The sequence below is a fragment of the Tetrao urogallus genome, assembly GCF_951394365.1.
Source record: "Tetrao urogallus genome assembly, chromosome: 14".
NCBI lineage: Eukaryota > Metazoa > Chordata > Aves > Galliformes > Phasianidae > Tetrao > Tetrao urogallus.
The window spans coordinates 8,351,549-8,364,359 of record NC_136827.1 but is presented as its reverse complement, the minus strand read 5'-3'; the positions used below and the strand labels follow the sequence as shown (position 1 = coordinate 8,364,359).

General features: G+C 53.9%; 1 protein-coding gene across 1 annotated transcript in view; it reads right to left on the bottom strand.

Annotated features, from left to right (window-relative positions):
* The window catches only part of SH3PXD2B (SH3 and PX domains 2B), a gene marked incomplete at both ends in the record, with an annotated part of 62,948 nt that extends 54,822 nt beyond the window's left edge, over window positions 1-8,126 (bottom strand). Inside the window, one exon of the mRNA XM_079542568.1 lies at window positions 8,055-8,126. Within this exon, the coding sequence (XP_079398694.1) occupies window positions 8,055-8,126 (72 nt within the window). The remainder of the gene's footprint in view (window positions 1-8,054) is intronic.
* Between the last annotated feature and the right edge of the window lie 4,685 nt (window positions 8,127-12,811).

Genomic DNA, 12,811 nt, shown 5'->3' with positions numbered 1-12,811 from the left:
CATGGCACAGAGGAAGGGTGTGGAGTTTTCAGGGTCACTCACACACCACATTCTGCAAAACCTAAGCATGAGGCCACCCCCACAAACCTGAACTTGAGGCTTCAACAGGAGCACTTGGATGGGCAACTCCATCACAGCCACATCCACCACCAAAGTAAGGAAATGAGCCCGCTATACCTGCACAGGGCCTCCCATGGGTGGAAGGGAGACCAGGGACAGCCGCAGAGATGCAGGTGGGTCTTGTTTAGCACCGGAGGAGAGAAGCACTTCATATTAACACAAAGCACACCATCTGCTCCCATCCCTTGGAGGGATGGCGTGGAACAAAACCTTCAGAGAATGGAAACCAACAGATGTAGAAAGCTGAACTCCGACAGACACCACGGTGCTTTGGCTCTCCAGACTTCCTGCAGAGCGCTATGTTACAAGTAATTGGCCGTACGTCAACTATTTAAAAATTACCGATCAAGGAGTTTACCATCAGGAACCCAATCTTCTCAGATTCCTCTTGGTTGTGTTTGAAATTGAGCACCTTAAATGGGAATTATAAAGGTGGAAAAATGATACTTCAGCTCTCCCAGACCGTCCTGCTTGGTCCCCACCGCCTCTCCCCCCGCTCCAGTGTTCCTTGAGATACAACTCGGAGGGAGACCGAGCCAGTGGAAAGTGGGACTGAAATCCTTCATACGGGAACTGTCAGAAGTGGCAGGTTGCTAAAAGCAATGCAAATGGCACCTGGCCAACCGTAACAGAGCTGTCAACAAAAGCCGCTCGTCAGCCATCGTGGCAGCAAGGGCTCTGGCAACTGCAGGGGAAACATGCTGGCAGCTGGGGAATGCTTCCCTGGCTCTGTGAGGGAGACCCATCCTTCCTATGGAGCAGACTGTGGTGGGATGTCCCTCCTGGGAAGGGCAGCCAGCAGGGCCAGCATGACAGGGCTCTCCCTAACTCATAAAGAGCCTCAGTGCTGCAGATAGCAGTGGTTTCTGGTGAGTTTCATAGCAAGAAGTGCCTGAGCACTCTGAAGCCTTTTCAGGCCCTCAGTTTCACACCTTTCCAAGAGGCAAACTATCCCAAGCAGGGCTACAGAGAGCGGGTGGCTTGAGAGGCTGACTTGAAGCAACGGGATTAAGAACAGATACAAAAAACAAATACACAAAAATAGTTCCCTGTTCTTGAAACACAAGGCCGTGTGACCTCCTAGAATAATCATTTCTGAACTCCCTATGTAAACACACTAAGGACATGCACAGAGCACAACCAGGAATCAGCCTGGACTGCTTAAGTTCGTGGAAAAGCCTAAGAACAGCTGCAGGAAAGCCCAGGGCTGCAGCCTACCTCCTCCCACAGCTTCCCCAAGGAGACTTAAAGAATGTCCTGGCTGTGGGGGCACATGGAAAGGCCCAAAAAAACGGCTTTGAGGGGCAGCATCATGCCAGCTCCACTACATGCTCCATGGCTCTCTGATGTCCATGCCAGCCAAGGCACGTGAACAGCAGCAAGCTGGAAAGACACTTCCACGGGCTCTGGGACACCCAGCTCTGTGCACCCATCACTAGTGGGCATCAGCATCTGTCCACAGAGCTCCAAGGGCACAGCCAGACATAACAGCCTCCAGCAGACAGAGCTGTCTGCAGAGCCCTTTTAAATGGGTTTGAGCCTGTGTGGTCTTGGGCCCAGAGAGAGTACATACAATAAACCTCTCTGTGGAAGACTCCACAGATTTCAAGCGTCTTTCGCCAGCAGAGGGGAAAAAGGATCAGTCTCTTTATTCCACCCGCCCTCTCCCACACCCCAAGACGTAGGGAAACAATGGGGAGCCAAGAGCCCGGCTGCAAGGAGAAATTCAAAGGGGCTGTGAAACCAAAGCATTGGAGGGAATGAACCATAACAAAGAGTTCAATAGAGAAAAGGGAGTGGGAAATTGTAAAAGGAAAAGAGAAAAAAAAAAAAAAAAAAAAAAAAAGGGAGAGGGAGGTGGCTGGAAACAAAGAAAGTTGTTGGCGAGGAACTGCTGTGCTTGGCCCTTCTCCATCAGCCTTCCCCACAGCAGGAGTGCAGGGCTGCCGAGGGGAGCAAGGGCTGCTGTGCCCCGGATACCAGAGATGGGAGCAGGAGGAACCCCAGCCACAGCTCCATCCTTGGAGACCACGTCAGCCCTGCTCTGCAGACAGGGGCAGCTGGGAGAAGGGCCCTGCTGGCTTAGATGGCACTGGGAGCAGCACAGATAAGCAATAGCTGTGGGACATCCCAGATGCCACCACGGTTTCTCTACTTTGCCAAGGAGAAAGGAAGCAGCAGAAAAGCAGAGCACATGGAAGAAGTGCGTAATGTCACAGACAGCATGAGGACAGGAATATCCCCACCGTCACAGCAAATATTCAAAGCCCACACACCCAGGTTCTGCCATATTATAGACCAACCACATCCCCTAGCTCTGAGTCACCCCTTCCACTCTACCCTTCTCAACAACAACACCAGCTTGTCCTGCCCCGCTGTCGCACAGATCACCTGGGCACAATGCTGTGCACAACTGCATGGCCATGCAGGACACAGGGACCCCAATGACAATGCACCAACCCCTGCTCAGTTATGGCACTGGCTCCCATCACAAAGCATGCACGTCAGCTTGTTTGCTTTGAGTCACACTGAAGGTCAAACATATGGATGCACTTGTTTCCTATTTCCCACTGCTACGTGAAAAAGCCAGAAAACAGATATGTCCTCCAAAGCAAAGCTGTGAGGGATCAAGTCACAGACCTCCAAGCAGGACTGTGGGGCTCACTGCAGGGACTGCACATCAGCTTTCCACCATCTGCACTGGCCTTGGCAGACACTCGCCAGGCAGGATTTGGCCCTTCCTCTGAACTGTGACATTCAAGGTTTTCTCCAGCCTTAAGTAACATGAATTGGAGGAAAATAAAGGACTTTGCATTTGACTGTTTGGTTTCATCTGCAAAGGCTGAGCTCCCTGAAAGCCTCAACTCTCTCGAGAAGTGAGGGTGGAAGGAGACTGATCAGCTCTTCAAAACTGTGCAACAAAGCAACAGCAGGTGCAAGGATGGGTCCAAATCTCTCCCCATCCACAGCTCCAAACATGCTGCCCTTGGCCTGCCACAAACAGGAGAGCATAAGCCAGCTGACAGAGAACAGGAGGAGATACAGCAGCAAAACAACACCAAAGATGCAGAGCCCTCAAACTCTCGGGGCCACAGCCAGATGCTCAGAGACTCTTCAAAGAGACTCCAGCATTCTGGGTTCAGCCTTGCTTCATTGCCTATTTTCATTTTTCCAGCTTAGCTAATAGCCACTGTGTGGATTTCACTCCATTTGTTTTACCTTCCCGCCTCTCCAGTTCCCCACAGGACATTCCAGCCATGCCAGCAGTATGGCTGCCCTCCGCAGAGAGCATCACACTGGGGAGAGTCATCCCCCAATCTCTTTTTAATCCAAGCAACCAGTATGATTCACAAGAGAGAAAAATACAGCAGCCACACACAGTGCAGTGGGGCCAGGTCCCCTCGGAGCTCTGTTCCAATGACCAACTCAGCACTGAGTGGCTGTGACACCAGCCCATGGGATGCAAGTTTTCCAGAAGACATCTTCTGCTCTATACGTATAAAGCACAGAGGAACAACTGACTGTAGATCACCAGCTCTCTTCCTCTCGCAAGCTGAGCATTCTTCTCCAAAACTCAATAAACAATTCCAGACAAGCATCGGGGTTGGCTGTGCAATAAATTAAACCACAGCCTCCTAACTGCAGGGCACAGGAGCAGAGAAGATACCCACTATCACTTTTCAATTTCCCAATTAAAATTATAACACTGATTTTTTTAATGTGGTTTTAGTCAAACTTGCTTTTAAGATGCCTATCAACTCTACAATCTAGACACTAAATTCCAACACCATTAATTACTTTGATAAGGCACCTGCAGATCCCGATGAGGTGGTTAAACACACGTGGAACCACCTTGTTTCAAGTTTGCCATCTCATTAACTGAGCTTGCAACATCAACGTTTGCTGCACACTTGGTTGCAATTTCCCTTTTTCAAAGCGATTTAAGTGTGCACTGAGGTTGGGAAAGGAAGACCTGCAAAAGCATAGCCCAATAAAGCCAGCAAAAACATGCAGCCTGCTGCTCTTTCTTTCCCAACCAATGTGTATGCAATTTTGTTTTGTGCTGGGGAGCAGACACTTAGAATCAAATGAGTTAAGGAGGTATTCTTGGTGAACAGCACTGGAAACAGAATGCAATTCAATTGCATGGTTATTAACACATGGCACAAAACATGCAAAATGTGGCTGTATTAAGAAGAAAGCTCCTGAAGCTTCCAAGAAAACAGACCAAGGTCTAGATTCAGTAAGCAGAAGCCACATTTTGGGGACTTCTACTAGAGAATAACAAACACAAAGCTATAAAAAGATCCCACATGGAGTCCTTTAAAGGAAAATTTAGTCTGGTTTTGTTTTGGGTCTTTTCTGTATAAACATTCATTTATCAGAATTTGAGACTTGGCCAGCCAATAGAAGAGACAGTCAGTGGACCCTGTCACCCAGAATGAATGTTTTTAAACTTTGCTTTTAGAGTTTGCCTTCTCAAACGAATGCACTGCAGTACTGACCTAGAGCTCTCGCTGTTCCTGAGCACCAGAGCACCGAGACAAGAGCTGTAATCACTGCAACTGTGACTGCAGGGAAATGTCACCGCATCCGCCCGCTGCCTGACAGAAGGGGGCCCCTTTGCTCTAAGCAATCTGATCAAGCTGTGGATGGTCCTGCAAGTTGCAGGGGAGCTGGACTAGATGACCGTTATAGGTCGTTCCAACTCTAAGGATTCTGTTATTCTTTCACTCCAATAATGGGCTCTGATGGTTGCTCAGTTCTTCTCTTGACACAGTTCAGCCTACGATGCACACCTGCTTAGGAGCATTTCTCCAACTGCCCCCTTCTTCCACTTACAGTCCAATTTAAAAAAGCTTAAAGGTGCAAATGGCACAACTGCAATTTAAACACCAGGGTTAGCAGGTCAGGAGGATGAGAAGCCATTTTGCAGCTGGCAGAGCAAACTGGAGACTCCTACCACTTGGAAGCCTGGCTCTCCTTTCCCTCCCAGCTCTTCTGCTTGCATGATCTGAGCTGGTTTGACAAGAACAGGAGGCAGACGTGTCAGCCTCACACCGTGCCAATACCACAGAAGTAACATCCTTTCAGGAGCACAAGACTGGCTGCAGGGGTGAGAGCAGCAAGGCAGCAGCACACCAGGCTGGCACTCTCACACTAGGATTGGGAAGCACACAAAGACACTTTTAAGCACTGTGGAGAAGGCACTGGGCTGTGTTGGGCTCTCCCATTAACCCCGGTGGGCGTCCCCATTGCTGCCAAGCACCTTGCTGGGTGCTCACCCAACCAAGCTCCCGCTGCAAGGAAAGGCCCAGCACCAGGGAGCGATGCTCCTCACAGCTCTGTCTCCATCTGAGCATCCCCAGCCCCTCCCAGCCAGAAAAGCAGCCAGCTGGGAATGGGCCACAAAGGGTTAGGAAGGATGGAAATATGGAGGCCCTGTGCAGCCTCTGTCCCTGGAAACTGTTACATGGGGACATCTCTAGTGGGGCTGCAAAACTCGGAGGCGTTTGAGGGTGAAAGGCTGAGATGGGGCTGGAAGCAGAGCTGTGCTTATGGAAGAGCAGCACTGGGAAAATCTGAGAAACTCTGCTGCCTGGTGCCAAAATGGCATGTGATCACTTTTTGAGAAGACGCAAATATTCCTAAACCAGCCCCTGCCCCAGCCTGGGGAAACGTGTCCTGCTTCGAATCAGAGCTGTGAAAGCACAAGTTTTTGTCTTGGTTACACAACACTTCTTGTCCCAATTACCAAAGTGATGGGCAAAGCCTGAGCACAGCCAGCCTCTTGCCTCTGCCCCACGGCAGGGATCAACAAGAACTTTGAAACAGCGGTTTGATCTCACTTCTCTGGGAAACTGGAACTCCACAGCTCTCTGCTGCAGCCTCACACAGCCGACACAACAGCACCTTTGTGTGGCAAAGAAAAGCCTGTTGGATGAAGAGCAGAGGCCAGACCGGAGTGTTCCAGGTCAGCTGCAGGTCAGGCAGAGCGGGGGCAATGGAGAGCAGTGGAAGGCTCTTGGAGCCACTGCCTCCGGGGACAGCGCAAAGAATTCGTGCCCAGAAAACAGATTCAAGAGAGCAAAGTCTTAGCACATACACTTGGTGGCCGACTTGGGCTTGCAGATTGTGCAGATTGCCAGCAGATACAGCCTAAAGAGATGACTCAGCCATGATTTGCTGCCCCTCCTCTCTGACTCTTTGCAGGAGGAGGGGAAAGAAAAAAAAAAGAAAAAAAGAAGGATTTGATTCCATACAATTAACTGGCTTCGTGAGTCTGCCTCATTCTGATCAACCCCCTCCAGCAAAGCGAGTGCTCCATTCACTCTAGCACTGCTTTGGCAGGAGACTACCTGCCCCTCCCTGCCCTCCCCAGGCTCAGCTCGTGCTGGCTCATGCGGCTGCACTTGGGTCCAAGATGAGTACAGGGGAAGGCTGGAGGCAGAGGACTGAGCCGCCAGCAGAGCAGGCAGCAGCTGGCCGAGCACCCTGGCTGCACAGCTGACTGCCACGAGCTCCATGTAAATGCTTTGCTGTCGCCTCCTCATCCCCAGGATCCAGACCTAGAAGCTGTCGCCCAGCCAGCAACATGTCTCTCCTTTCTAAAGTGCTGCCGTCCCGTTTTCCAGCCTGATGGGATTACCCACACTGTGCCTGGCTGCCCTGCCCAAAGCACATTGCACCCAGAGCTCAGGCTGCACGTCCCAGCAACGGGAACGTGGGTGTGAGGGACAGCAGGAGCCCAAGGGCTGCATGGAGCCCCAGCAAAGTATGGGAAGGCCCAGAAGGGAGAGGGGAGAAGCACCCCTAGGTGACCCCAACACGCCCATTACGGGACCTGAGGGCGATGCAACAGCTCTGCCAACACAAACACAACTGCATGCAGCTCATCAAACCGCCTCACATACACGGTGCTCCGGATCTGATGCACTGCCCAGCCAGCATGAGTAACTAACTCTGGGATAGATGCGGAAGGAAGGGGGCACGGCTGGAGCTGGGGCTGACAGAGCGACAGCCAGAGCAGGACAGGAGAAAGGGGTGGCAAAGGGCTGGCAGGCAGCAGCCACACTGCAGAGCCGAGGCGCTCGCCTGGATGCAAGGGGAGTGCTATCAGCTCTCTTTATCCTGTCCTTAATGCTCTCCCCTGACTATTGCTCACTGCTACACACCATTCAAGGGAACCCCAAGAAAGCCCATGGCTGCGGCTGCCCAGCTCCCCTGACATAAGCAGAGGAACGCCGTGTTCCATAACCCAGCAGCGCTGCGAGCACTGTGTGTCACTGGGTCACCCTGCTCCGAAACGAGCAGGGAGAACATTTCAGTCTATGCTTTACAGCTATTGCCAAGATTCCCCCACAAAGTCTCTGTGGATGCCTGGAAGCACACCAAAGTGTAAACAATAATAGTAAATTTAAACAGAAAAAAGAAAAAAAAAAAAAAAAAAAAAAAAAAACCAAGAAAAAACCTGAACCCTTGGAGAGAGAGGCAAACTCACAGCCGTTCAGAAGATGCCCTGGAGCGTGCAGGAACGCGCTCCCCGCACAGAAGGGGTACAGAGCACAGCTGGGCAGAGGACAGCAGCACCGCCCCAGGCACGGAGGGCAGCAGCCGGGTTCCCCTCACACCGGGGCACCCAACAGGTCCCACACCCTCCACGCGGCGGATGGATGCGCTTTTCGGCGCTGCCCCGGAGCCGACTGCGGGGAGCGGACGCTCCCAACAAACCCATCCCCGTTACCCCGCCCGCAGATCCCGCAGATCGTTCCGCGCCCCACATAGCGGCGCCCCGGGAGGAGCGGCACAGAGCCGGCAGCGCTGCTGCGCCCGCCCAGAGCTCCGGGGGGACCGGCAGCGCCCGGCCTTTGTTTGCCCAGGGCCGGGCCGGGCGCGGCGGAGCTCTCAGAGCCGCGCAGAGCCGAGCCACTCACATAGTGCTTGTTGGGGATGCGCCGCTTCTGCACGTCCAGCACCTTCACCTCCGCGATGCTCCGCCTGGGCATGCCTCTGCCCTCGCGGCCCGGCGGCCCGGCGGGGAGCGGCGGCGCTGGGGGAGGCTCTGGCGCACGCAGCCCGGACCGGAGCCTGCAGCGCCGCGCCGAGCCCGGCCGAGCCGCCCGCCCGCTGCCGGGGGAGGGAGGCGGCCCCGCACCGCCCCGGCCTATCCCAGCCAGAGGGGCGGCCCCGCCGCCATCCGCTTAAAGGGGCGAGCGGCGCCACCCGGCCCGCGCGTGTGCGGCCCGACATCGAGAGGTGTCGTGAGCGGTGAATGCGCGGCGCGGCAAGCCGCCGGGCGGCTCCGTGCAACCAGCCCGGGAAAACAAAAGTTGCGTCGGCCCGCGAGCGGTGCTTTTCCAAACGGCGCGTGCGGAAAAAGCTGTGCGGGGCAGTACGAGCCCTCCGCGCCGTCCTCCTTCTTCACTCTTTCTGCTCTGCAGCTCCCCGAAGCGATGCCGGTGTGAGAGCCGGCCCGGCTTCCTGGTGGCACAGCCCCAGCTGCTCGTCCTGCCCGGGGGGTGGTTGTGCCGTGGAGGAAAGTCCCGGCTGATGTGTATTTTCTGGCTTAGGGAACCTGGGGGCGGGCTCCTTGACCGCGCTCGTGTGCCACAACAACTGCTCCCGAGCTGTGCTGGCTTGGGCACTGACAGCAGCATCCCTACAGCATTTCGTAAATAAGTAGAAAACAGAGGTTTTGTTGAGCGTTGGTATGGTCAGATCTCCAGAACTGTCCTGGAAACTCCACACCCTTCAGGGCTGGGGGCTGAGGCACCACAGCCCTACCCCAGCAGCCCACTCCATCAGGGGAGAAGACGAGACAGCAACCCAGCGCTGCTCCGCAGCTGCTCCACCCATCACCCGCTTCTTCCCAGCAGCGACTCAACGCGTGGCATAACCAACAGCTCTCCTCCCCGATGGGCTTTTAATTACATTACAGAGTTACCCAAGCATCACGCTGGCAGGTCATTAAATTTCATATGAATTTAATTTAATCATTAACAACTCATCTCACTCCTTGGCTGCTCCTTAAACGTAGCTTTCTTGTGCTGCTAACTTTGCTGTTGCTGCCACAGAGAGCCACAGAGGTGCAGACAACAGATGTTAACCTGCAAGGTGAGGGGAATTCAGTGAGATGTGGAGTTAGAAATGCTACATCTGCTGCTATCCCTTCTGGTTTGGGTGCCGCTTTGCTGTGTTCAGCAATGACTGCAGGATGAGAGGTTTCTGCAGAGAGTGATGGTGCTGGGCATGCTGGTCATCTGCATGCACAGCTGGCCTCCTGCATTCTGCTAATTTGATTTAACAGAGCAAACAGAGTGACCTGACATCCCTCGCACACTGAAAATAACACAGCCAGGCCGATAGCTCTACTGCTCACTCCATCTGTACATTGACACTGAGGCCATGACCTACACACCTTGGACTCATTGCTATGGACCCTGGGATCACTCTGCACATGCCTGGGAATGTCAGTGAGTGTAAGCAGTGGTGTGAAACCACGCGTACAGTGAGCTGTTTCTGCTGCTTTCAGCATCAGAACAAGTCAGGCCCTTCAGTGCCCTGCATGCTGGCTTACCCTACCTTTCATGCTGGCCATGCAGCTGCTGGTGAGAAGCCGCAAGAGACAACAATCAGCCCTCAGTGACCCTCAGAAGGAAATCAGCCTGAGCAGCCCAGAGAGACGTGGCCGGAGCCGTGCCTGGAGAGCTTTGCTCTCACCTCCCCATTCTGTGCACAGACTCTTCAGGCATTCCTCTGCTGCTGACTTCAGTTCCTGAATGCTACAACATCTCCATGTGGAGGTGTGTGAGACTGAAAGCAAACGGGGAATGTGTGAACAAGCTTTCATGGCACCTCAGATCCACCTGCATCCATGAGCACACGGTGCTTTTCTGCCTTTCCACTTCCAGCACCTCTCTGGACTTCTCTGGACGTATCCCATAATGAATGCTGCAGTCTGTCATGGCCATTCCTCTACATCGGCTGTAAATCACTCGTAGGAAACAGGCAGTTTGTTATGCACAGAAGGTTTTGCTATCTGTATCTTCCAGTGCAAACCCACTCCAGGCTGCGGATGCTGGCAGAGAGCCATGCAGCCACACAAAATCAATCAGAAGCACTTCAGTATCAGCACTGCTTCCCCGGCACTGCAGCCTGCTCAGAGGGGGCTGAGGCGACCCCATTGCATCAGACCCAACACACCAACACTGGCTGCAATTCCACTGCATCCAGCACTAGGAATGAGCAGAGGTTACAGACAATCAGGTGGCTCCTGTGCTTAATTAACAGCCCTGATGAGAGCAGTAGGAAAGATGGAGCGTGGCTTTGCACGCTGACCTGACCGCATCCCATAGGAGGCATGCAAGGAACTGCAGGGCTGTGATTACAGTTCTGCTGCTCCTCAGTGTGGATCAAGGAAGGGGTGATGGCCCTGGAGGCCCATGCCTGGTGCACATCTCGGGTACGGCCACGGCAGCAGCAGGGCTGTGTTTGCAGTGCTTCTGAAGCTCCCTGATATCGGGGTGCAGGAGCAATCGAGAGGAGTTCAGCGATGAACAATTTGTCCCCAGCTGCCCTAGGAGAAGCTTCAGGTATTGCTAACTAACTACACAGGAGAGCTCATCACCTGCTGGAGCCAACATTTCAATCCAAGAGGATGAACGACTTCTGAAAATCCAGCCCTCAGCTCGGTGTGCAGAGGGCTTTCCGTGTGCCTGCAGCAGGCTGCTTGGGCCGTTGGGCACAGTGCAAGGGACGGAACGCAAGGAGCTCACACTGCCCTGCAGAGAGAACAGCACCACCGCCTCTGCTCGCCTTGTCCATGTAAGAATTGTGTGTAAGCGGACCGCTGGCAATGAAACGCTGCGGCACCGAGGAAAAGCGGAGACGGCCGGAGCTGTGCCGTGGGGCAGGACCCGCCGAGCGGTGCTATCGCGCAGCTCCGGCCGCTCCAGCTGCCACCTGCCGCCCGGCGCGGGGAAGCGCGGCCCGCAGCCCTGCACCGCCCGGGGCACGACCGGCCCGTGGCACAGTGCAGCTCCTTTTTAGAGATCGCTGTTCCTCTGCAATAGCCCCAGCCCGATGCTTTTTCTCCCCGCAGAGCGCTTCGCCGCCCCACCGCAGGAGGAGCGCTGCGAAAGCCTTCAGGTAGTTTTTGGGTGGCTCGGAGCCCACTGTGTGCAGAGGAGGTAATGAGCAGAGCCGAGAGCGGCACGGCTCGAGCAGCACCAGCTGCTTCTAGGGACTGGCAGCTGGATTTTTATGAAGAAAGACAGATTTTTTCACTTTGCTCCGTGCTTCATTGAGGCAGAATGGCAGATGATGACTATGTCTGGAATACACGGTGCTTTCCACCTACTTATAAATAAGAATTGTCACGGTTGAAGCTCCCCTCAGGCGCTGCCGAGGACACGCGGATGAATTAAATACCCCTGAGATGCACTGAGTGAGGCCCCTTCGGACCGGGCTGTCCCAGGGGACAGCGCAGCGCAGCAGATGTAAATGGAGGCAGCTCGTTATGCGTTCTCAACTATTCCATCTCTGACTTGCTGTATCACGGAGCAAGAAGACGTACAGCCCGGTGCTCTGCAGCCTATGCGGCTCCTGTTAAAGCCAGGCAACCTGTAGAAAAAGGAATTAAACGAGCGATTTGCATTCTTCCTCAGGAGGATGCAATGCTCCTCTCCGCCAAGCAGGGGCAGCCGAGCACTGCTCTCAGCCATCGAGGAGCTGCTGTCGGCGCTGCCAGCGCTCCGGTTCATCGCGGAGATGCCAGGAGTGCTCACGAGCTGCAGAAGTTCGGCCGCGCAGTGCTCCCATGCCAGAAGAGGCTCTGGGGCTTTCTGACAGCAAAACCCAACCTGCGGCTGCAACGCTGTGCTGGTGCGAGGCACGGCTGAGAGCACGCGGCAGAACAGACACGCGGCCGGGTTTCTCGGTCTGTTACTTTATTAGAAGGCTCTTAACATCGTAGTGATGACTCCAAGATGTTCTCCAAAACATTTTAAAAGTCTTTTTATTCAAAGCCACATTTTAAAAAATGGCCCCGCATCCCCTCCCCCAAAAATGTATTTGTGGTTACTTCTCAACAGGAAACAACAAAACAATCTCTTCTTAAAGGGAGGCAAACTAACCTCTCTGTAAACATGACAATCATCAGATGTGCTCCCCTGCCCTCCGCACGGAGAGGGTTTGGTGCCAGAGCACCAATGCACCTGGAAAAGGAGCAGAACAGACAGGGGACAAAACCATTCCCATCCTCTATTAGCAGAAGCAAAACCATGCTGCTAACTCCAAGCTGTGAATGAGCTGCACTGAAGGAAGGCACAACCGATTTCCCTCAGGGGATCTAACCAGCTCCTTAGAAGCCTCCAGAAAGTCTCCATCCATCCCCACAGCTGCACAGTATTCAGAGAGAACTGACACTCCTGGGTTGGTGCAAGAAAGCGGTCAGAGGGGCTGCAGGCTGCTTCAACTGGACAAAGTATGGCAGCAACACTGCGCTGCAAGACATCCTTCCGCAGGTCACACATACCAAACCAAAAGCCACATACCAGGCACTGATTCCTGCAACAACCACCATCTTACTGAACAGCTCCAGCCTGACCCCAGCGGGACAGGGAACCACTGGGGCTGCTACTGTACATTTCCATTGCAACTAAAAGGCTGAAACAAACACATCGTCCTGGTT